The 23,498-nt window shown below is 52.9% G+C and overlaps 5 protein-coding genes across 5 annotated transcripts; 2 read left to right on the plus strand and 3 right to left on the minus strand.

Moving 5' to 3' along the window:
• Positions 1–740: 740 nt before the first annotated feature.
• On the minus strand, positions 741–3,569 carry MAA_05592 (ZZ type zinc finger domain protein; the record flags this gene model as incomplete). The annotated part of the gene is made up of 4 exons (XM_007823590.2): positions 741–2,045; positions 2,112–2,320; positions 2,416–3,361; positions 3,447–3,569. 4 exons carry the CDS (start codon positions 3,567–3,569, stop codon positions 741–743), a joined length of 2,583 nt encoding a protein of 860 aa, XP_007821781.2.
• Positions 3,570–8,817: 5,248 nt separating this feature from the next.
• On the minus strand, positions 8,818–11,102 carry MAA_05591 (CASC3/Barentsz domain-containing protein; the record flags this gene model as incomplete). The annotated part of the gene is made up of 2 exons (XM_007823589.1): positions 8,818–10,375; positions 10,468–11,102. The coding sequence occupies 2 exons, from the start codon at positions 11,100–11,102 to the stop codon at positions 8,818–8,820; spliced, it is 2,193 nt and encodes a 730-aa protein (XP_007821780.1).
• A 5,493-nt stretch (positions 11,103–16,595) lies between these two features.
• On the plus strand, positions 16,596–17,096 carry MAA_05590 (uncharacterized protein; the record flags this gene model as incomplete). The annotated part of the gene is made up of 1 exon (XM_007823588.1): positions 16,596–17,096. The coding sequence occupies one exon, from the start codon at positions 16,596–16,598 to the stop codon at positions 17,094–17,096; it is 501 nt and encodes a 166-aa protein (XP_007821779.1).
• A 738-nt stretch (positions 17,097–17,834) lies between these two features.
• MAA_05589 (transketolase) lies at positions 17,835–20,351 on the minus strand (the record flags this gene model as incomplete). The annotated part of the gene is made up of 6 exons (XM_007823587.1): positions 17,835–17,951; positions 18,024–19,679; positions 19,742–19,826; positions 19,903–19,998; positions 20,068–20,114; positions 20,298–20,351. 6 exons carry the CDS (start codon positions 20,349–20,351, stop codon positions 17,835–17,837), a joined length of 2,055 nt encoding a protein of 684 aa, XP_007821778.1.
• A 1,968-nt stretch (positions 20,352–22,319) lies between these two features.
• On the plus strand, positions 22,320–23,411 carry MAA_05588 (uncharacterized protein; the record flags this gene model as incomplete). Its single annotated transcript, XM_007823586.1, has 1 exon — positions 22,320–23,411. One exon carries the CDS (start codon positions 22,320–22,322, stop codon positions 23,409–23,411), a length of 1,092 nt encoding a protein of 363 aa, XP_007821777.1.
• Positions 23,412–23,498: the final 87 nt, after the last annotated feature.

Genomic DNA, 23,498 nt, shown 5'->3' on the forward strand with positions numbered 1-23,498 from the left:
GCCTAAAAAAAGCAAAAAAACCTCTTTAGGGTAACCAGGTATTAGGTTAGTAATACTAACCTTTTAATAATATAAATAAAAATATACTAAACCTAATAAGAGGCTAGTATAAAAATAAGATAATTATAGGTTTTTAATTATATTTTTCTTGTAATATTTTATAATAGAGGTACTAAAGCTTTAAATAGCAAGCTAGTATAATTAAATAAATAAATATATAAAAAAAATACATATTTATACACACTAATATAAAAAAAATACATATTTATACGCACTAAACCAGGTATCTGCTAGGTATCTCAGACAAAGCGGGCCCGGTACGCAATCGGCACCTTCGAACACCCAAAGGGATGCTTATCACCGTAATTCCTGTCTAGTCTGGTAGACAACGAGACAAAACTACAATTTCAAAACAAGCACAGTTCTTTCACATCTGCGCAATTCCAAGAGGTCGATTTAAAATCCTATCTGGTGACCTAGATAAGTAAACGAGTGATATTTTCTCCCCGTCTTATGTCCCATGTGTCCCGCTCGGCTTGGATTGATAAAAAAAGTCCTTGCCAGCAGAACCACAGACTTGAGGAGATGATCTTAGCCCCAAGCACCCTCAGATGGGGCAGATAAAAGTAACGCAAAGAAAAGTTACAGTTCAGCCGGTAATATAACAACACAGAAACAACAGCAAACATACCCATCGGCGAGCACTGCTGCTGGTCTTCACGCAGTGATACAGCGCATATCTACTTCTTTAAAAGCTTCTTCTCCTGCTCTTCCAGAAACTCTTCGTCTGAAGCATCCAGAATGTCGTACTCTTCATCTGTCAGGAAGCCATCCTCAGAAGCATCCCACTCATCGTCCTCGTCACACCCTTCAAAGCCATCCTCGGCGGAAGCAACAGGACTCTCGGTCTCGGCATCCTCGTGCACGCTGGCACTTGGTGATTCCTTCTCGAGCTTGGGGAAGATCATTACGCTGCTGGATTGGCTGGGCTCGCCGACGGGCTCGTTCTTGACTGAAGCCGTAGAGGACTGAGCCTGTGGCTTGGCTTCAGGAGCGGCAACCGCTCGAACATTGACCTCACACCACAGACGGTGTCCGAATCGCATGCCATCAGGAGTTGTAAGACGCCAGTATGAGATCATCTTACCCGAGTGGATCGGTGTACGGAGCAGAGCGGTGAATGAGTATTCTTGTCCGGGAGCAAGAGGAGCATAGCAGATAGTAGACTCAGAGGCAGAGACAAGTTCAGAAATACCAGCCGGGTGAGAAGAGTCAACGTGACCCATGTAGTCACCGCCAACATACTTGACACAGCACCCAGCGGGCCAGGAAGTAGCGCCTTCATTTCGAAGGACCCAAGTTTGCTCAAACACGTGGTTCGGGGGGAAGATGGTACCATCTGCAACAGTATCACGAAGGAACACAGCACGAAGCTCCTCATCCTTGACTTCGGTCGTCGGAGCCGGTAGAGCTACGACAGAATCAAGCTCAGACTTGGCAAGTGGCTTCTCGCAGGGGACCAGTGGTGGGATATCTGCCTCAGTAGGCTTCACATCGACGACGGTTTGCACGGCATTGACAGCGTTGGTGGCTGAAGAACCAACGGTCTCAGTAGCCTTGGAGATGGTGCTGGATCGGTCGCCCATGGCAGGCATACGCTTGCCGTCCTGGTGCTCACCAGTCGTGGTGACACTGACATGACGAACCGGTGTCTTGAATTTGATCAGTGGGTGTGTCTTGTTATGGTCATTGGCAGGGCTGGCCTCGCAGTTGGCACAGAAATCGAGATCGTGACACACAGCACACTTGTAGCGGATGCCTCGGATGTAGGAGGTTATGGCATTAGAGGCACTGCACAAGGGTCCATCGCAGCAGATGCCCATGTGCACAGGCTGGGAGAGAAAAGAGGTGTGAAGATCCGCAAGGGGCTCATAAATAGCTGCGAATCGGTGGTTCGGGTGCACGAAGTGAGCGTTCTCGGCACACTCGGCGCAGTAATCCCAGTCGGGGCAGTCGAGGCACTTGTGACGGACCCCAGTGATGTACTGTGTGGTTTCCAGTCATTAGAATCAAACTCTTGCAAAACCCAGTGCTTCGTGCGTGTCACTTACAGCATCGCATCCATCACAGATGGCGTGGTGGACCTGGTTTCGGCCAGAATTCATCTTGACTCGTATGTGAGTAGGCATCTCAGTGCCTGGCACTGCAGCTGTGAAGGCGTGCTTGGGGTGGTGGCCGTGGGCATCCTTGGCGAAGCATGGCTGGCAGAGGTCATAATCCTCACAATCAGTGCAGTGAAGAAACTCGCGCTCAGGCAGTTCTGTGTGATGCTGTCAGTCAGTAGGATAATTTCTCCCAAAGTCGGATTGCAACAAGAACAATCTCAAGAACAGGACAAAGTAGACGGGAACTCACCTCGAACGCACTGGTTGCATGTGCGCATATTTCCCACAGCAGCAAATCGAGCGATTGCACGCTGGGTGACGGGTTTCGCGAGTCTGGTGCAGAAATACTCGGCCGGGGGAAGGGTCTGTTTCTCAAATAGCTCAGGGAGAACGATTTCCTTCTCCGAGTCATCTACCTTGGCTGCGTCGTCCTTGGGGGCCGCGTTGGCCACGAGCTTGAGTTTGGGAGCAATGGTCTCAGTTGTGCTGTTAACAATCTGGCCATTATTCATGATACGCTTAATCAGCCAGTGGTCATCACTGTAGCAGGTAATGCCCTGGTCGACGCAAGACTGGCACAGGTCGAAATCGCCATCGTCACAGGTAGAGCAGTGATAGTGAGCATCCGGGATGCTCTGTTCACAACTGTTGCAGCAAACGGCGAACATGGCGCCGGTGGCGGGGCAGACGGGCGAAAGTGACTCGGATGGCTCAGGAGCATTTGATGTGGAAGTGAATGGCTGGCAGCTGGCCATCTGGGAAGTGAGGCTGGCGAGTTCATCGGTCGACTTCATGACCTGTCTGATGTGATTATGGAACTCGGCCTGATGATCCTGAATAATCTTGGCGGCTTCTTGCAACAGATTTGCGTCGTACTGTTTTGTGAGAGTGGTGCGGGCAGAGCTGGCTGCATCGAGAGGCGTTGGGTTGGCACTAGCAAGCTCAGGCTTCTCGATAGGAGTGGTCTGGGCAGACTCAGAGGCGTCTTCGATAGTGACGGGTTTGGGAGACGATGCATCGCTCTGGGGCAAGACGGACACACGAAGCTTGAGCTTCGACTTTGCCTTGGCGGCTCTATACAGCTGCTTGTAGACAGGCATGTTGGAGGCATCTAGCATGACAAAGGCAGCGGCAGAGTCGGAGTAACGCTCGATCATGATCTTGGTATCGGTGGGGATTTGCAGAAATATTCGAATCTGACAAAGGACGTGGTGAGCAAGCGTTGAAAAGGAAGGCAGATTCTGTCTTTGACTCGGGATTCGCGGTTGACAGCAAACTTACGTGTTCCTCGAGAACACGAGGGACCATCTCACGCAGAGGCATCTTTGCCCTGCGAGTGACACCCTCGAAGGTCACCTTGATGGTGACCATGGCATCGGGGCCAGCATGAGAAACCGACGACATGTTGACGATGAATGCAGTGTCTGTGCAAATGGCAAGGTCAGCAAGATGCTGCGTTGGTGTTGTTGAAGTCAAGGATGAAGCGGTATCGAGACCGGCGGTCGGGGACAGCATGGACTTACGACAGGGCGGTGACGAATCGATGGGGTCGAGGCCAATCAACTCCGCTTAATATTGGTAGCACCACACTGGGGTTCTGGATTCAATGTTAGGGGGGGGCTGGCGGAGAGTGCTAAAGTGCTGGCGGGAAGTGGTGACTGCGAGGTGCAAGTGGTTCAAAGTGGCAGGCACCTGAGCTCTCCAAGCGGGCTGCGAGAGTGGAGTACCTGCGTGTGTGCGTGGGCGGGCAGGGCACTCACTTAAGTACTTTAGTACCTCCAGTGCCTAGGCTCGGGGCCAAGAGGCAGCTATGACAATTACGCGGCTACAGTGCCCGGCGGCGGCGAAGGACGAGGAGAGCTGTCGAAAGAGGCGAATTGTAAACGCCGAGGCTGTCGGTGGCGGGGAGGAGAATGAAATCGTGCTGTTTAAATACTCGAATGCTCGCAGCGTCACACGGCTGTTTTGTGGGCATGCACTGAGCTCTGAGAATCAGGATGCAAGATGTCAATGCAGCATCTCAGTAAGCTTGAGGGGCCTTGGAGTGTTTATTAAAGTGCTGGTCTGGTCCAGTGGCCCAGTGGTTCACTGTTCCAGGGCTGGAGAGGAATGCGGAGGGGAGAGCTGGTACTAATGAATTGATGTGGACGCGCACGGATTTGGGGAGCTGTGGAACTAAAGACGCCCTGTGGCCCTCGAGTGCAGCAGTGGAGCAGAAGGGGCGTCTGGGGTCACGGCAATCAAGTCCATCAACTCCTGGTTCGATGCTTTGTCGGAGGTCAAGGGTGACGAAGGGCGCTCCGGGGTGCTCAAGATTCAAGTACTAGCATGAGGCTTCCATCATTTTACTCCCTGCCCCACGTTCGGGTATGTATTTTCAATTTTCCAACAGTCTGATTACCCTTGATGGACAACGTCTGTCGTGTTGGCCCGTGAATTTCGAGCTCGTCCTCGGCGAGAACACCAAGACATCCGGGCTGCCGGGACGAGTCTGGTCCTTCCGTGTCAATTCCAATTCCGCGTCAGGTGAGAAACATGAGACTTGGAGCCACCCAGACCCCAGCATGTCGTGTATGATGGAGTTAGTCTGATGCATCAAGCCCAAGTAGCAACAGCGAGCGAGCTTAATCATAAGAGCGAGCAAGGCCGAGCCAACAGCGAAAGGGGTGGCTTGGTCACGACGGGCGCCAGTGACCACCATTACTACTACAACCCTCCGTACTGAGTATGAGCTTGCGAATTATACGTCTGCGAGGCGGTCCTGTTTGCTTTTTGACCCGTCTTTAGTACCAGAGTACCTAGGTAGTTATTGACTCTGTACCGAGTACGGAGTACCAAGACAGCTTGGGTCGTCTCGTCGTTTGTCGCCTGTCAGGTTGGTTCCAATGTCGCAGCAAGACCAATGAATTTGGGCCCCCAAGGCAGACCAGACAAGTTGACAAGACAAGGTCTGGCACAACAAAGGGACAGCGTACGTCTGGACTCTGGATGGCTCGAGTGGGGATATATCAAGTCAAGTGTAGCCAAGCAGCCACGCAGCCAACCGCAAGGCAAGGTCTCGAGCTTGTCGATCCAACGCGATGTGACTGATCCAGTGCCAGAGTCGAGATACAACGCTTGCACAACCGCAGCTTGCCTCGACGCCTGGCTGCCTTGCAAATGCATCAAGCCCTGACACGAAATGCGGAATCGGACCAGCATCTGCCCACTCTGCAACTTTCTGGCGTTGGCACAGCCCATTCGCTCCTTGCGCGTCCTCTCTGGGATACGATGCCCCAAGGTAGCCCGCGGACTGGCTGCCCAGGTACCTAGGTAGTACTTAAGGACGGAGCACAGAACACCTGGTTGCCGGCGACCTGTCCAAATCACGTCGTCTTTTACCAGGAGACGTGCCAAACAAGACCAATCCCGCCCCATGCGGTGAGCACAGCGCAAACACAAATCCACCCACGATTTCCAAACCTTGACCCATCCGTCCTCGCTCCCTTCCCCGCTCTTTTGGTGGCAGATGCAAAAGTGGAGACTGTCCACAGACTCGCTGCTTTCGCGTCCACCTTTTTCCGGCTGAGCTACCCGAACGAGTAGCACCACTTGACCGTGCAGGGGTCATGAATCCGTGAATCCATGATTCTTCATATCATCGTCAAAAGTCATCAATAGCATTTTTCGTACGGCGTACCCTAGGCCTAGTCAGCGAGGCCTGCCTACCATGCATGTATTTTTTTTAAAAAAAAAAAAAAAAAATTCCGCATGACATGCATTCATACTGACATGGCTTTACTCGGCGATATCCTGTACTCCGTACTCTGCATCAAAATACATAAGTACAGCCCGATTCCTGTCCGTCCGAGGCATACACGCCTGGGTACTTTGCCCAAGACAGCATCATGCAACGGGACGCCATGACACCAGCCGTTGTGTTGATGATTCCAAGACACGCCAGCTGAAATATCCCGCACTAGCAAATAAATCTTGCCCATGACCCAGGTCTGCTGCGCATCCTACACGCACCACGGGTGTCGCGGAGAGCGGCAGCTGGTGGCGGCGGCAGATAGGCTGCAGCGACGCGAGGCTCCCAAGAATTTAGCCTCAAGCACGAATCTCGAATCTTGCGCGTAACGAGCTAGCTTAGCTAGTAGGAATACAAGTCCACTTTCGAGATCAGATCAAATACCCAAGGGTTGTGCAAAAGCCGATTCCTGGCAGCGCATAACTTTTGCTCACTAAGGACCAGCAATATTACCACTTCTTCGCCCCTCTCATTCTACATCTTGGACACCAACATGCAGTATTCTGGTTCTTTTCCAGCAGTATGAAAATAATAAATAAATAAATAAAGAGATACACTATGTAGTAATTCATATTGGCAAGCCAGGGATACAGGCGGCCGCACCACCATATCCCATGTATGCACCCTGGCTTTTTGCTCTCGCATCGGTGACCCCACACGAGCTTCAAGCTTGGAGCTCTCCAGACACTATCTTTAGTTCCGGGCCCAGACGGCTTTGATGCGCCTTGCTAGGGTAGATGGACATTACCCCATACATAAATCCGTTCATTCCCCCTCAAATTGGATGCGATTTGTACTTGCATCGAGAACGCATAGTGACAGTAGTCTAAGGCCCTACCCCCCCTTTCCAACGACGGCTACATGCAGCCGCCGAACCAAGTAGCCTTTTCCGCACGAGGCATCCAGCAACATTGACACAAAATGACATAAAATGACATAAAAGTGGCCCCTTCTGCTCCGAACCACCTGCTTAAATCGAACACAATGGCGTAACTGAAACATCAACTCGCTGGTAACACGACCGCGATACACAAAACCTCGTCTTTCCCCCCCTCCTTTCCCCCAAAATGGCAACACCCAACGCCAGAAATATCCTTCTCTCCGGGCCATCCATACGTATATCCATCGCATGGGCACGGCACAAAAAAGACCGTCCTTAGCCACACACACCACAGCTCTATGGCCTCGCCCAAAAAGATGATCCAATAATACATAACAAAGCTACATACCTAATATAGGCAAAAATTCTGTCTTCACAAGGTCAATACAACTCCCCCCAGAACTTCTCCCCCAGCTCCCCCAAAACCAACCAACAGCCCAAAGTAGTACTATTCCACGCGCAACCGTGGATCCGTGGATGTTCATCGCCCCCTTTTCCAGAGCATGTAACTATTGTATGTATGTATGCATAGCCGTCACCAAGCTCACACGGCATAGCAAAACACAGCCACATGCTACTCCAAAGTGCCAGGCCCGGGCAACATACTCTCAACGGCACACGTGCACCACGCTCAGCTCCGTCACGCAAAGGTCTCCAGAACCAAGAACAAAAAACACGCAGTCAATTGCAGCTCAAGCCAGACTCCAAATGTCGGCCGCCCTGTTTCCTGTCCCCTAAAAAAAGGTAGTACATACTACTCCGTACTATCGCCGTCTTCTGCGTTCCCCGGCGGCGGACAGGCTTTTGTCCAACCGACCCCACCGATGCAAGTCGAGCCCATCCACAAACCTTCTCTTGTAGATAAGCTTGGCCCAGCCCGCCCGTTCTCGCGTCGAACCCGACCAGTAAGTACCGGGAACTTTAGGCCGGTGGTTGACATCATCGAGCGGCCGGCCAATAAATCATCCCCAAGTCATGAGCCGCACAAATGACAGTTCATCTGCTCCCGATAGTTCCGAGGGGGGGGCCAGGTCGTCAACCCGCACAAGATTATAGTTGACCATACATTCATTACTCATCGGCCCGTAGCCCTTTTGCCTTTTGTTCTATACCCAGAAATCTCAACCATGTGCTTATTGGCCCTCGTTCTCGTTTACACGCACCAGGCATCGCGCCGAATCCAGTGCTCACAAGTCACTTTGGCGGCATGAAGCTCAAGTCCTTTGCATTTCAGGTTTCCTATATAATGCTCCCAACACCCAAAACGCCGCTGCCATGAACAGCTACAACCAACAGGGGGAGGCATCTCAACTCCGCTTCAGACTTAAGAATGATGTGATAAGCTAATCGTGTCAAAGGAAAAGGAGAAAAAAAAATAAAAGGTCACATCCAAAATCAAAGGAAACCAACCCCGGTATGAGCTTTTTGAGTCGACAAACACTATAGGATATCCAGCCCCCAGCCAGCTCAACAACTACAACCGCAACAATGCCCTGCTTCCTGCAAGAGAACCGCTGTTGTTTGCAACCCTTCTGCACTCCGAGCTGCTAAATGATCGCCCACCTGGCTTGCCAACACTCGGCAACACCCTCTCCGGACTTCTTCACCCCAACACAAGAGAGACTAATGCCCACCAGCAAGCGATGAATGTCCTCCACAGTAACAACCCGGTCTCAAAGGAAAGAAAGGGGGGAATAATTCTTGTCAAAAAAAAACCCATGATTTCTTTTTTGGCGCAACGCTTCAGCAAACCAAACCCAAAACAAATGATACCCAGAATGTCAAACCCCGATACAAAAATTTGGGGGGAAAGGGGGGATAGAGAAAACAATGGAAAGAGAGATAAAGACAAAACAGTAAAGAGAATTGCTTCCCCCTCACAAAAGATGCAGCACAGCACACTACAACGAAGGTATTAGATCGGCAAAATGGGCTAGGGATTGAGGGAAGGCGAGATGGTAGTAGTTGAAGGGAGCACAGCCCTACTGTGGGTAGTAAACCATTCCAGATGCATGCTGAGGGTAATAAAATCCGTCAGGGCTCGGCGTCACCATTCCTCCCATGCCCATGACACTGGGCTGGTACCCCTGAGGCGCCGAGTACGTAGAGTAAGGGTTAACCGACGCGATTTGGTTAGCATCGTAATAGTAAACCATCCCATTCATTTCTTGAGCCACTGTGTTCGAACTGATTGAAGGATTTGGTCCGTGGCCATGTGAAGCCGATCCTTGGTCAGGTTGGCCCGGAGGGGGGAAGCCTCCGGGTACGTTTCCGGGCTGAGCAGCAGGGACAAATCCAGGTGCCGGCGCAGTCGGCGCCATATTAGGCCCAGAGTACCCAGGAGCATAGAAATATCCCTGCTGTTGCTGGGTTTGGTATACTTGCTGGCCATAGTATTGTGGCTGGCCGTACGTGTTGGGTTGGAACGGCGCAGCATGGATAGCTCTCTCTGGAATATGAGAGAGCGGTGTTCCAGTTGACTGCTGGGAGGGATATGACGGTCGTCGTGCGTGTGCTTCCTGCCCATAGCCGTTGGCTACCTGCACCGGAACCTGCTGATGGAAAGCCCCCTGGAAGGCTTGAGAGCCAACTCCCTGTGTCATTGTAGGAGACTCAATATCTGCCACGGAAATGTTCTTTTGTGGTCGTGGTTGATGCATAGGGATCGAGTTTGGCCGGTTCTCCTGTACCGTCGGTTTCTGAGGGAGCGGATGAGTTTGCGGTGGTGGAAGCTCATTGATCGACGACTCAAGCAGAGCAGCTGGGTGGTCTGACGCTTGAGGCACAGGCAGGAGAACGGGTTCTTGCCCGAGAGCTGGTGCAGCGACATGGACAGGCCCTGGTGCTGGTACTTGCACAGGCATAGGAGGTTGAGGTACAGCGCTTGGTGGAAGTCGAACGACTGGTCGGACGTTATCCGCGGGCATCGGGGGCCTCGAGATGACAGATCCTGTTGGTGAAAACATGTAGTCGCGCTCATGGGCGACAGACGAGCGGCGACTAAGAGCGATGCTGGGCGAGTAGGCACTTCCGTAGTAGCTACCTCCAAATACACTAGTCCGCCTTGAAAACCCACCCATGGAGCTCCATGTAGGCCTTGGTTTGCCACGCATACGCTGCTGGTTGGGTCGTTGGGCTCGGGGGATGAAGATGAAGGATCGGTCAGGGGCAGGCAAGATGTATCGCGGAGGATGACCGGGCAAGGAGATTCGGACAGGCTTGTCTCGTCGAAGAGGAGGTCGGTGATCAGGCAGCTTGGTGTACTGCTTTACGGGCATGCCGGGAAAGACGGCCGGCTCCACCATGCCTGGCAACATTACGCGAACTTGAGCATTGCCAATGTGTTTCTCGGTGGACAGCATACGGTTGATGGGAGTGGCACTTGGCTCACATGTGGGAACAAAACCATTCCCGTTGAGTGGCCCTTCATCATCCGGCATCTGTCGGGGTCGACGGGGAACAGGATCGGCGACAGTATCATGCATGTCGTGAGTCCATTGAGAATTCGTCGTTGGATCCGAGGGGTGCTGCATGTGGCTGCTTGGGGGAGGTTAGCGCATGATATATCGGAGAAGGGATGCATTCGGGAAGCTGGAATGAAAGGCACAAAGGAGCCATTGTGAGTGACGTACTTGAAAGGGGCAAAGGGGCCGCCAACACCGTAGCGGCCGCCCCTTCCTCTCCCTCTGCCAAAAGGCCTGAACCCATTCGCGGCAGGTCCAGCGTGTCGATGGTCGTGCATAAAGAACGACCCCCTATTTGGCACAAAGGCGGGATCTTGGTCTCTCCGGCGTTTGTAGTCTTCATGCTCTTGTCGTCGCCGCTCAGCATGAGTATCGGGCTGCTGTCGCATAGCAGAGGCCGAGCTAACAACAACAGGAGCAGAAGGGGACTTGGGCGGCGACACGACGACCTCATCGAACTGCATCTCCTGAGGAGGTGCGGGCTGATCAGCGATGGATAGGCCATGAAGCATCATGTCGGTATCGGATGCTTGCTTCGCATTGCCATTTGCCACAGCAGCTGTGTTGGCACGGGCAGATTTTGCTGATGGGCCATTGGTGGCCTCGGAGGCTTTGGGACAGGTTGGCGAAGCTTCATCGATGTTGCTGGTGTCGCTATCTTGACCAGCGTCATCGTCATCAGTGAGGGAGCCTTCGGTCAAGGAGTCGTCGTCGAGATCCAGCGCATCAGGACGGCCGTCATCATCGCCCTCATCTTCGACGCGGCGCCTGTGGCCGATCTTTCTGCGTCGTGGTGCAGGCATGCTGTCGCGTGGGTTGTTGGCGTCAACGGCTTGGACTGGTCGACCTCGCAGAGACTGCGAGAGACGACAGACGGATGGGGTCGTCGAGGACGAAGGCGCACTCAACGCAGGAAGACCATGCGCGGCGGGCTATAGGGACTAGCGTCAATAGCTACGAGCTTTTTTGCCGGTGTAGAGGAGAAGGTGGATGGCGCAACCGGCCCTGCGGTGCGAGACGAACGAAAAACGGGACGCAGAACAGACTGTGACGAAGAAGAGGCTGACGGAGGGATGCCCAGCGGTCGGTGGTCTCAAGCTAGAGCGCGGAGACAAGACGGAACACAGGTCAAGTCCACGGCGGGGTTGGGGCAAAAAAAGAAAAAGAAATGAATTAAGAGGTGGCCCCGTGAATTACTCGCCTCCCAAGTCGAGATGGCGATGGAGGGAATAGAAGACGGGAATGGGGATCCGAGAGGAACAAGCCGGGCAACGATGGTGATGTGTTGTTGACGGAGTAGGTCGACTGCTAAAGTGGTGGACACGGGCACTTGAGCGTGGAACACGGGCGTCAACTGGTGGACATGGGCGTGGATGGAGGGAGAACCAGTCAAGTCGTCTGCACGGTGGAGCAGAGCGCCTGGCCAGATTTTGGCAGCATGAATCGGGCTGCCTCTGGTTTGGATTTAAAAAAAAAAAAAAAAAAGAGAGCGCGCGAGAGGTGCTGGCTGGGCCTGTAGAGCCACTGGAGTCTGGTCCTGGCTCAGGGCGCTCGCAGCCCAGAACTTGGGAGGCAGGGTGTGACTTGAGCGCTGCGCAGTGGATGCTCACGACGTGACTGGCCGGGGCCACAGGCTGCATTGCTGTGCTCCAGTGCTCCCAATGCTCCTAGAGTCCCCACGCACACGTTGGCCACGCCTCCCCAAGGCTCTGGCATTTCCAATATTTACTAAGCACTGGCCGGAAGTCCAGCAACCACATGCACTTGACATGCAACAGCATCGAGCATCGACAGCCGCCAGCCCAGCCGTCGCCGTGGTGCCATGCCATGGTCTATCCTGCATCAGACTATGCCTCGCTCATCTCTCACCATCCATCCATCTGGCTTTTGTCAAGACATCTCTCTCCCGACACCCACTTCGATTCCCAACCACGAGTTGCCGTTTGCCACGGCCTGCTCCCAACCAAGAGCCGCTTACAATTGATGCCCAGCCATGTTCGACCTTACATGCATACCTAATCGGTACATTCGATATATGGAGTAGCCAGCTTCGAAGCAACGGCAAGAAATAAACTTGTCCCTGTCCGTCAGCAGCAAGACATTGCACACAATACCCGCCAACTCGAACGGTTCTTCGACAAGGCAACAGCAACAACGACAAGAAGAAGAAAAAATGGGGAAAAGGAAAAAAGACCTTCTCCTTTCCCATGCATGTCTTGTCTCACTCCAACGCATCGTGCAAAGGACCATGACGGCCGGAAACACCACGTAGTGACCTCGGCAACATATCTTGCCCATTCTCACGGTTCCCGGCCTTTTGGGACTCACGCACCCCAATCAGTTCAACCCGAACAACCCCATCATGAATTGGCTGCCCATGACCGCCAAACGGAATGGCCGACTGCAACTCAGATGCCTCTCCCACGCTGTGACACTTTATACTGCAAAGAACCCAGTTACTCCGAAGTCGGGCGACAAAGGGCATCCAACACCCCGTACTGCAGCTCACGACAGAATCCTCATCATTGGCTTGGAGCACCTCCCCTCCTCCAGTACAACCTACCGTGCTTCTTGGCTGGATGACTAGTCACAGTGAATCTTCTTGCCATGCTTCATAAACTCACGTTGCCAATCGTGATTGTTTGCCAGGGGCGTCTCCTCACCGGCAAGCAAACCCGACTTTGAGCAGCAATCGCGGATCCCCACTCTGGCGCTGCATCTGCCAACGTATGGCAGAATCGTGAACCGTGACAGCGTGGGGACATTGTGTGCGCCGTGCGCGTCTTCTTTATTTAGGCACCTACTAAGGTGTACGGAGTATGTGTCTATATATACACACACATATGTATATGTATATATATATCACAGTATTCTATTTTGTGGTTTTTTTCGTTGCTCATTGGCTCAAACGGAGAGGTTCTCTGGTTGGGCACAGCCAACGGATGCCTCCGTCTGGTCAGTGTTATGCAGACCGTCGAGATAAAGTTTGATCGTCGTTTGAAATCGGGCGACAGGTTTCAAAATCAGCGATATTTGGCTTAACTGACTTATGAACGACACCGGCGTCACTAAATCCGTTTCAAGCCCATAAACGGCCTTGTAGCATGTCCTCTTGGCGGGTTGATAAACGGCGAATCCCATGGAGATGCAGCGGGCTCCAGGGTAGGTCAATCCGCAGTGATGGGCTTACCAAGGGACATGGTGATTGATTCGGACCGAGTTGCTACTTCGTCTGAATCCCCCCTGCATGTGGTTATAGGATGAGACGTCTCTTTATCCATTGGCTGTCAAAGGGTGCCCGTTTATTGGGAGTTTCCCAACATCGTTCTTGTGGATGTGTGCTCATGGCTCAACTAGCTCAACAGCTGGGATATATGCCAGGAGGAACCATCCAATAACAAACCTACCTTTACAAAGTAACGCACATAGTTGGTGATGCGGATAATATTATTTTCCTCCATACTCCAAAAGCCAAGGAAAGGGACCAATCGACCGCTGACCCATCCAGCCGAAAGCACCGCAAAGAGAGCAGCCCTACAGAGTCATCTCTCTTGTCGAGATGTTTGATCGTGTCCAATCCTGCCCTGCCGGAGATTTTAATGACACATGACACTGGACATGTAAGCGAAAAAATGTTGAAGACTTGGGCATGACATGGTGGTACGTATAGCAAGAACATTCGCAAAGTGATCAATGGCATAGTCATTGTTCGTGAGGCATTGCTCCGACAATCTGATGCAGCACACTTAATATTATGCAAGTTGGGCACGCTTTCCAGTCGTACATGACCGTCCCCCATATGCAGAGCAAGCCTTGTGAATGCAGCTCAATCATCCGAGTGGGAATACATGCCAACGTGACCAGCAATGGCACGTTGAGATGCGTACCGCAATCCCTGGTGGCCGCCTGTTTCATCCGGTGTATTCGGCAGCTCGCCGTGGCGGCAACAAGCGAGTAAAATACGTGAACATCAAAAGCAGATGCACGTACATATATATGTACCTTGATGAACAAGGGCACATATATGTACAGGCGAGTCAGCGCCGTTGCATCAAAACCTCCTCGACACAGAAACAACAGGGCACAAATTCTGCCCAGAAACATGCCAAGAAAAACTTATGCTCACCAACGCCGCAAAAGTCCAATTAATACCGCAGAGGGCGAAGCGAAGCCCACCAAAAAAAATCAAGTACTAGTGTTAAAAAAAAAGCTATTACTACTACTACTAGTACGTACCATCCCTCTGAATGTCCGCAGGTCCAATTTTTGTAACGGGCCAGGGTTCTAGCTAATAATAAGTAACTAAGATTTTAAAGATACTTAAGTATATAAAAATATATTAGTTTATTATACCTAATAATATAGTATCTTTAAGTATCTTTAAGTATTATTAAAGAAGTAGGTTAAATACATCAATTGGACCTGCGCACATTCAGAGGGATTCAATGTTCGCCCTCACTCGGCCAAACAACAGCTTCCCCCAATCGATCGACACGGATAGCTAGCTCCCCCTGTCGCTTCCCCCGCATTTCACCGAGCACATGCCTGGTTCCTACTTCCTAGTGCCAACCTCATTCCATGTCCTCTCTCTGACCTCGAGTCAAGACGAGCACGAACCACTGACACATGGCAGACCAGCGCTCACCAACGAAAATAAAAAAAGAAAAAGTCCAATGTTCCATCCGCAACGCCTGAAACAAAAGGTTCACGCACAAGACGCACCACACAGACGGTCAGCCCTGATGTATGTCTAGCCCGCAACTATTGCCCGGCCCCATCAGCTCGTGCCCCCGCAAACTGCGACTCATGCACAACGTGGCCCCCAACCGCACAGCTGGCGCGCGAGTACAAATCCTGTTGTCTCTCGTACCTGTACGGCGTAGCCGCATGGGCCCGGGACGGCCTCGGGGAGAAGACCAGGATCAGGAAGCAAGACAAGACGAGGCCATCGCTAAAGAGCCAAATGTGTCTGGTTGGCATTGGGAGGGGGGCACCGCAATGGGCCGATAGCCTGTCACAATATTGGATGAAAAACCTGCGCGCTCGATAGCGCCCAAGTAAAATAAATACTAATCCAGAACCAAGCAAAACAAGGGCCTTGAGCGAGTATTTTTGGACGCTGAACCTGTTGATCTACCCAGGATCCCGGTTGCTTGGCAGGACGGGGTTGAGCAGAAAGACTCAAGGTGAGCTGCACGTGTTCCAGGCTTGGAGACTTGGAGACGGGGGCACGGAGCTAGATCCGATGCTGTTCTAACATTGTTCATGTTTACTTTATGCAGAGGGCTATTATGCATGCAACTCGTATTTATTATACTAGTAGTAAGTACAAGGCTGGTACGAGGAATAGTACTAACAATTGTCGCCGTCGCCAACTCGCGCTTGTGCACTCGCTCTTTCCTGAGGGGATATGCATGCATATTTCCTTGCGCTACCTTATCCTCCGCACATACTATGGTACATCTGCGGATGCACGTAAATAGATTCCTCCACTACAACACAATAATAATACGTCGTCGTGTCGTCACCAACCCATCCACCATGTATAATAAACCATCAGGGCCCCCTCTCCTTTTCCATTTCCCCCCATATATATAAACCTACTCCGTATGTATGTCGACATGAATCGTCTCCCTCCGTCCACCACTATCGCGACTCCATCTGCTCCCGTAGCGCCATCCCATCCCGCAGCTGCCGCAGCAAAATCTCCCGGTCGTCTGCATGCACGAGCCGCCGCCCCTCAATATTCCGCATTCCACCCCAGCTGCCCCCTCTCGGGTGGTGCGCCTCCCCCTCGCCCAGCCAAGCACCCAGCACCGTGCAACCCCCGTCCACATCTACAACAGCCGGCGAACATTGGCAACATTTCAGAGTCCTCGAGTTGCCAACACTTTAGCCGGCAGCCTGCACCTCGAGAATCGACTCTCGACGCTACGCTAACCCGCCGCACTCCTCCACTTGCCAGCAAGGAACAAGGCCACACGTGCACTTCTGCACCGGCTTGACCGTTGCTGTCCATGGTCCTCTGTCCATGGTCCTATGGCGCAAACCCAACCAACGGGGCCAGACCACTTGATCGGCTCAGCCTTCTCTACTTCATCTCTCCATCGTATCCCCTCCTGCCGTCTTTGGTCTTCTCTCTCTCTTCCCATTTGCTTATATTCGTCCTTTACAATTGCTCTGCGGCTCTCCGTCCCCGTATACTAATACACCTATTCCCCCTCGTTTCCTCCTCCTCTCCTCCAACCCGCCTCTTCTCGCTCTTCTCTCCCCTCGACTCATGCCAAACCGACGTCATGGCCAATCTCCCCTCACAGCACCCCACTCTCTCCATCCACCTCAGCGACATCACCCTCACGCCTCTGATAACCTCGTCATCCTCCCCCTCCCACCTCGACTCCCTAACCGCCCTGACCTCGAGCGCATTGTCCTCCCAAACGGCCGCTCAGCGCGCACACCTCGGCCGCCCGCAGCGCATCATGATCGAATACCCAGACTCTGGCGCCGTGGTACTCCAGACATATCTTGACCCTCGCGAGTCCTCCTCGTCTGTTCCGTCTAGCCGGAGCACCACCCACAAGGACATAGATACCATGACGTCGGGCACCACGGATGAAGACACCGAAACGCAGCAGTCCCCCGACGACGCCGCACCTATGTTGGTAGGCGTGGTCGTCGCGGGCTCGTCTGAGGAAGCGAGAGAGGCCAGGAGAGCCGCCGCGAGGCTGGAGAGAGTCGGAAGGGAGTTTCAGAAGGAGTGGACGGCACAACTCGAGAGAGGCGCTGGTGCAGATTGAGAAGATGGGAGAATTGTTTGAATTTTTTTTTTTTTTTGGGAGCCGGTTTACAAGTTTTTGGATATCCAGCCTTGTTGCCAATTGCGAGACTCTATTGGCCAAAACTCGGCTATGGTTGGTACGGGCTCATTGCTCGGATCGACATGCAAGGGTCTATTTGATCGCAGATCCAGCATCTACACCGTGCCAGTTAAGCGAGTGGCAAATTCTGGACAAAAACAGCAACGACTTCCCATCCCGTCAACCCGCCGTTTTTGGGCATCCGCTCGCCATCTTTACTTGGGTAGTTACACAAAACCTCATGCCATCATGACTTTGGCAGTTGGCACAGCGACTTCCAAGTTCCGACACACATCCTACGGCCTCCAATACACTCCATGTCGCCATGACAACATTCGCGATTTTCGGAATTTGTTTTCTTCATTAGCGCGGAGTTATTTTTGCAAATCGTTTCAAGTCTCCTCCTCTGTGCATATTTCATAATCAAGTTGCACAGACATTGCAGCCAGCTAGGTGTTCTCGTTTTAGACAAAAGTCTTGGTTGGACATTTGGCATCTTAATATCATCTGAATTGTTCTGGATTACAACGATATCTATATACTTTATGACCGTCCCAAACTCTTCCATGTTCCGCGCTCCCAATATCGTCGTCACAACGTAGTTTCGTCCCATGACAAAGAAAATATACTCATATAGCTCTAGTTACAGGGGCAGTCCTGCTGCAACAGTATGGTATCTTAGATGTGCTGCTGGAAAGCTCGGTTGATGGGAGAGCGGATGTTGGGGACATCCTTCCAGAAATCGATCGTGGCGACGGCGCGCTTGGAAATGCCCTCAGGTGTGAACTCGAACTTCTGCAGAGGTTGTTAGCTGGGGTGAAAATACAGAGAAATATGTGTTGGGGCTAAATGTTGTCGAGGCCATACCTTGTAGACATCCTTGTAGGCACCAGAAGCGCCGAAGCGGTTAATACCAAACTGCTCGTGTGTGTATCGTTCCCAACCCATGGTGCTCATGACCTCAACGGACAGGGATGGGATACCATCAGGCAGCACAGAAAGTCTGTACTCCTTGGACTGAGAATCAAAGACCTCGAAGCAAGGAATGGAGACGATGCGAGCCTTGACACCGTGCTTCTCTTCGAGATACTTGGCAGCGTCCACGCAGATGCCAACCTCAGAGCCAGTCGAAACCAGGGTGATGTTGGCGCCAGGAACTTCATGCAGGACGTAACCACCCTTGCTGGCCTTCTCAATGGTGGAACCCTCAAGCTGGGGCAGGTTCTGTCGGGACAGAGCCATGATACTGGGAGTGTGCTTGGAGGTCAGGGCAATGTAGTAAGCAGCGCTGGTCTCGTTGCCGTCGGCAGGGCGCCAGACCATGCAGTTAGGCAGGGCACGGAAGTGAGCCAAAGTCTCAATAGGCTGGTGAGTAGGACCGTCCTCTCCAAGACCAATGGAGTCGTGGGTGGCAACCCAAATGACGCGGACCTGGGACAGAGCAGAGAGACGGACAGCACCAGCACCATAGGAGACAAAGTTTAGGAAGGTACCGCCGTAAGGCAGGATAGTACCGTAAGCGGCGAGACCATTCATGATGGCTCCCATACCATGCTCACGGACACCGTAGCGGACATATCGACCAGAATAGTCTCCGAGTCCAGTAGCCTTGGGCTGGAAGTCAACCGCGTTCTTCCAACGGGTCAGGTTGGAGCCAGTCAAATCAGCAGAACCACCGAAGAGCTCAGGGATGGCGCCTTCAATCTTGCCCAGCACAGTCTCAGAAAGTTTGCGAGAAGCGACGGCGGCGTCGGCGGGGGTGTAGACGGGCAGGTTCTTTTCCCAGCCTTGAGGAAGGTCACCCGTCTGGCGGCGCTTGAGATCGGCAGCCTCGTTGGGGAACTGCTCAGCGTACTTGCTCATCAGCTGGTTCCACTTGTCCTCGTGGGAGGCACCCTCGGAGGAATGCTTGCCATAAAGGTCGTAGACTTCCTTGGGGACATGGAAAGCATCCTCGGGGAAACCCCACTTCTGCTTGAGCTGCTTGATGTCATCGGCCTTGAGGGGAGAGCCGTGGACACCGTGGGTACCCTGCTGGAGCGAGCCATAGCCAATGGTGGTCTTGAGTTTGATCAGCGAAGGCTTGTCCTTGACCTCTCGGCACTTCTTGATGGCAGCTTCGATGGCAGCGAGGTCAGAGTCGCCGTCGTGGACGACTTCGACATGCCAGCCGTAGGCCTCGTATCTCTTGACAACATCCTCGGTGAAGGCGCAGTTGGTGTCGCCATCAATGGAAATGTGGTTGTCATCGTAAATGCAGATCAGGTTGCCGAGCTGAAGATGACCAGCGAGTGAAGAAGCTTCGCTGGAGACACCCTCCATCAAGCAACCATCGCCGAGGAAGCAGTATGTATAGTTGTCAACAACGTCAAATCCAGGCTTGTTGAAGGTGGCGGCGGTGTGAGCCTGGGCCATGGCCAGACCAACAGCGTTGCACACACCCTGACCGAGGGGGCCGGTGGTGACTTCAATTCCGGGGGTATCATGGGACTCGGGGTGGCCAGGCGTCTTGCTGTCGACTTTCTACACGAAGGATTAGACCAACTCGCTGATTGAGCTAAACTGTTGCGAAATTCGCGGCTTACTCGGAAGTTCTTGAGGTCCTCAATGCTCAAGTCATAGCCAAAGAGATGCAGCAGAGCATACTGCAGCATGCAGCCGTGGCCATTACTATTTGCCATTCATGTCAGCTTCATATTCGCTGACCCCGTGGCAGCCATTGTCGAGTGGCGAAAAGAGGACTTACGAGAGGACGAAACGGTCTCTGTTCAACCACTTGGTGTTCTTGGGGTTGAACTTCATGAATTTGTTGAAGAGAACGTGGGCAACAGGTGCCATGCCCCTGGGAACTGGTCAGCCAACAATTTTTCCTAGCAAGAGGCCCAAGAGCCTTGCACGCAAGGCTACTCACATGGGAGCACCGGGGTGTCCCGAGTTGCTGTTGAAGGTGGCATCGGCCTAAGAAGGCATTGTTGTCAGTCACTGGCATCACGCTTGTGTAGTCCGTCGGGCTCAATGCCATGCTGAAAATGCCTCTCCCGGCGTCGCATATCCGTGTTTCGTTGGCGACCGAGCAAACCGGGCGTCATGGCGGGGCAGAGGGGGAGCAGGAACATGGCGGGGTAGAGAGCTCAAACGTACTGCAAGCAGACGGATGGTGTTGATGGCCAACTGGTCAATCTCGCCGTAAGTCATGATGGGCTTGCTGTCTGGAGTCGATTGGTTGTAATGGGGAAATTGAAGAGGGAATGGGCAGCGTTCGGGGATGAAAAGAGGGAGGGTTCAGTATTATAAGGAAGAGCGAGGGGCGGGGGGACCGGCGGATGGGACAGACAATGGGCAGGAGCTTTCGATACCGGCGTTGGGAACTCTGCTGAGGGGCTGGTTATGTAACCTATGTCATGGTTCTTGGGGACGTGGACTTTGCCGGTGGGTCCGGCGTCGCAGATGTGCAAGGACGAGACTTTAGCATGAATCTGCGTGCTGCTACGGCGATGCTGCAGAATCGGTTTTACTCGAGTGGCTCATTGTAACTACTTGGGTGCGTTATTGGGACGGGCAGCCACTGCCGACTGACTGACCATCTAGGTACCCAAAGCACCCAGGTACTTGAGCACGTTACGCAGCACCGGATTACACGTCTGTCGAGTTCCTCAAGCGTTGGACGGTGATGGCGACGAGGAGGGCAAGATCAACATGTCCCGTCGAAATTGTGCCCCAAGGACATGGGAGACATGGGAGAACCTTGGACCATCATCGCCAATTCTCAAGTTCTGATCTACCGCCTCACGTTTGAAATACATGCCTTATTCTTTGCGACGCCGCTCGTCACTTGGCATCTAGCCCGGGCCCCTGGTTCCAGCCCATCCGAACGATTTTGCCGTTGAACAGGTTGTTATGTATGTATCTGAATTTTTTTGTTCTCGACATGTGGGGGCCAGTTGCACAAGAGTCTTGATGTCGTCGAGAAGTCAAAGAGCAATAGCCGACGGAATAGCCCCTTCGAGCAACTAACTAAACCAATACTGATCATCACGAAAGCCCACATGGCCCTTGACAACAAAAGCTCGAGTTCTGTTACTTTTACAATACATACATACACTACCAAAGAGAAAAAGATGAAAAAACTGGGCCATGTCCACTCCAATCGATTCCACCACGACCTGCGATGCTCCAGTGGATGGGCATGTAGATAAAAGTTTGCACACGACTGACGCAATACGTCGCGGTACCTTCTCCAGAACGACCCCATCGCGTTGGGCCAATGCTGCCATCACACAGGCTGACAGGCTCGCCGCAAATGATTTAACTGGAACTCTTCCCAGAGCTAGGCGGTTTGACAGGAATACAGCGCTCGTGGGAAGCCCACTCCAATGCTGGAATATTGGTGATTCAACAGACGACTGGGGACGGTGGAAACACTTTGGCCCAGTGACGTTGCTGCTGCTCTTGGCTCGGGGGAGCAGACGATTCATCTCCGGGGCCATTGAATTTGCACCTAAACGGTTGATACATCCTGCCAATGGCAGCCCGAGACGTGCTCATGAACAGCAATGCCGGACGACTGTGGTCCGGATGGAAACGAAGTTGGGACGGTGGCGTTCTTCGTCGCGGTCGGACCTGAGCGTCTGCCACCCAGGGGCCAGAGGCAGATCAGTCAGCCTCTGGTAATATTTATGTGGGTGCTTTCATCAGCATCCATATCAGTTACATTCCGCAGGCAATCGAGTGTCCACTTCTGGCCTTGCCGATCAACCTGAGAGATTTGTAGTGATGTAGATCCAACAAAAGGGCTGAGGAAAATATAAGTTCACCCTACATCCATCATGTAATAAGGTTCAACCCTCTGGCAAACATGTACATAAATCGTTAGTTGTCCCAATTGCATCCGAGAATGAGGCAGTGGACGCGAACCGCCGGTGTCTCGCTAGACTCGGATTTATCATGATGCCAAATGCGCTTCTAAGCCAGGAGAAGCTCGACCAAGTCCTGCATCCCCTCCAATCGGCCAGAATGCCCCAAACTCAACCTCAGCCTCGCCCAGCCTCGAACTCCAAATCCAGTCCGCCACCCGTCCACCCACACGCGAAATAGTCGCAGCAAACCTCATTCCAAAACAGGAATCGAGCCGCCGGGACTTTCCCCCTTGCCCATGACAAAGAAATGGTCAGCAAGGCATCAGCGCCCAAGAAGAAGAGCCGCATCGCCTCCAGGACGGCACCAGCAGCGACAAGCCCAGCTCCCGCATCCGCCAATGGCACTCACTCTCAGCGCGACCAGCAGACCTTGGTGAACATCTTTGCAGACGCATTCGCAAACGTCCTCTCGTCGGCGCAGTTCCCCGCGCTGCTACAGGAGATCAAGCAAGCGTTGTATAGCCGAGATTTCGGACGGGCCTTTGGCAGGGAGGACTATCTGGAGGCGTATGCCGCGCGATGGAGTCCCACGAGGGCACTGTGCTATGCCTCCGTCTTCGTGGGCATCGACGCACATCTTGAGGGGCTGGCGTCCGACGCCGCGGGCATTGTCGAGTCCGAGGCGTCACAAGATGGCGCTGCAGACTCGCCGGACGAAGCGAGGCCAAGGAGAGGCGGGATCAAAATGCTCTGCATAGGGGGCTGCGCCGCCGAACACGTCGCCTTTGCATCCTACCTCGACCAGACGGAGCGCGCTGGGACGCTCGCGCTCCTCGATTCCGCGCCCTGGGAACACGTCGCGTCCATGCTGCAGATGCAGCTGACCACTGCTCCCGCGCTGTCGAAATACGCCTCGGCTGCAGCTAGAGCCTCCAACACGGCTCTCGTCGACCCGTCCCGACTGGCGTTTAGTTTTACGCAGGCGGATGTTTTGTCCTTAACCGCCGAGGCAATCTTGGAACAGGCGGGATCGGCCCCGTTGATTGTCACGCTCATGTTTACCCTGAATGAGCTCTACACAGAAGGCGGCATCGGCAAGACCACCAAGTTTCTGAGGAGTCTGGGCCAAGTCCTTCCAGGGGGGAGTTTGTTGCTCGTAGTCGACAGCCCGGGGAGTTACTCGGAGGCTGCGGTGGGAAAGAAGAAGAAGCGCTATCCTATGCAGTGGTTACTGAACCACACCTTGTTGGAGGGCGAATCCTCGGGATATACGTGGGACAAGTTAGAGTCTGAGGAATCGATGTGGTTTAGAATGCCGGAGGGATTGTCGTATCCTATTCAGTTGGAGAATATGCGATACCAGATGCATCTTTATCGCATTTCGAAAAAAGCTAGCTGATTCGTAGCTAAGAATAAACGGAATAAGCGTAATTTCAATGACAATTATTAATTACAAGTAGTCAATGCTTCGTAACGTTTCTAGGGA

This window comes from Metarhizium robertsii (assembly GCF_000187425.2).
Source record: "Metarhizium robertsii ARSEF 23 chromosome Unknown MAA_Scf_2, whole genome shotgun sequence".
Classification (NCBI taxonomy): Eukaryota; Fungi; Ascomycota; class Sordariomycetes; order Hypocreales; family Clavicipitaceae; genus Metarhizium; species Metarhizium robertsii.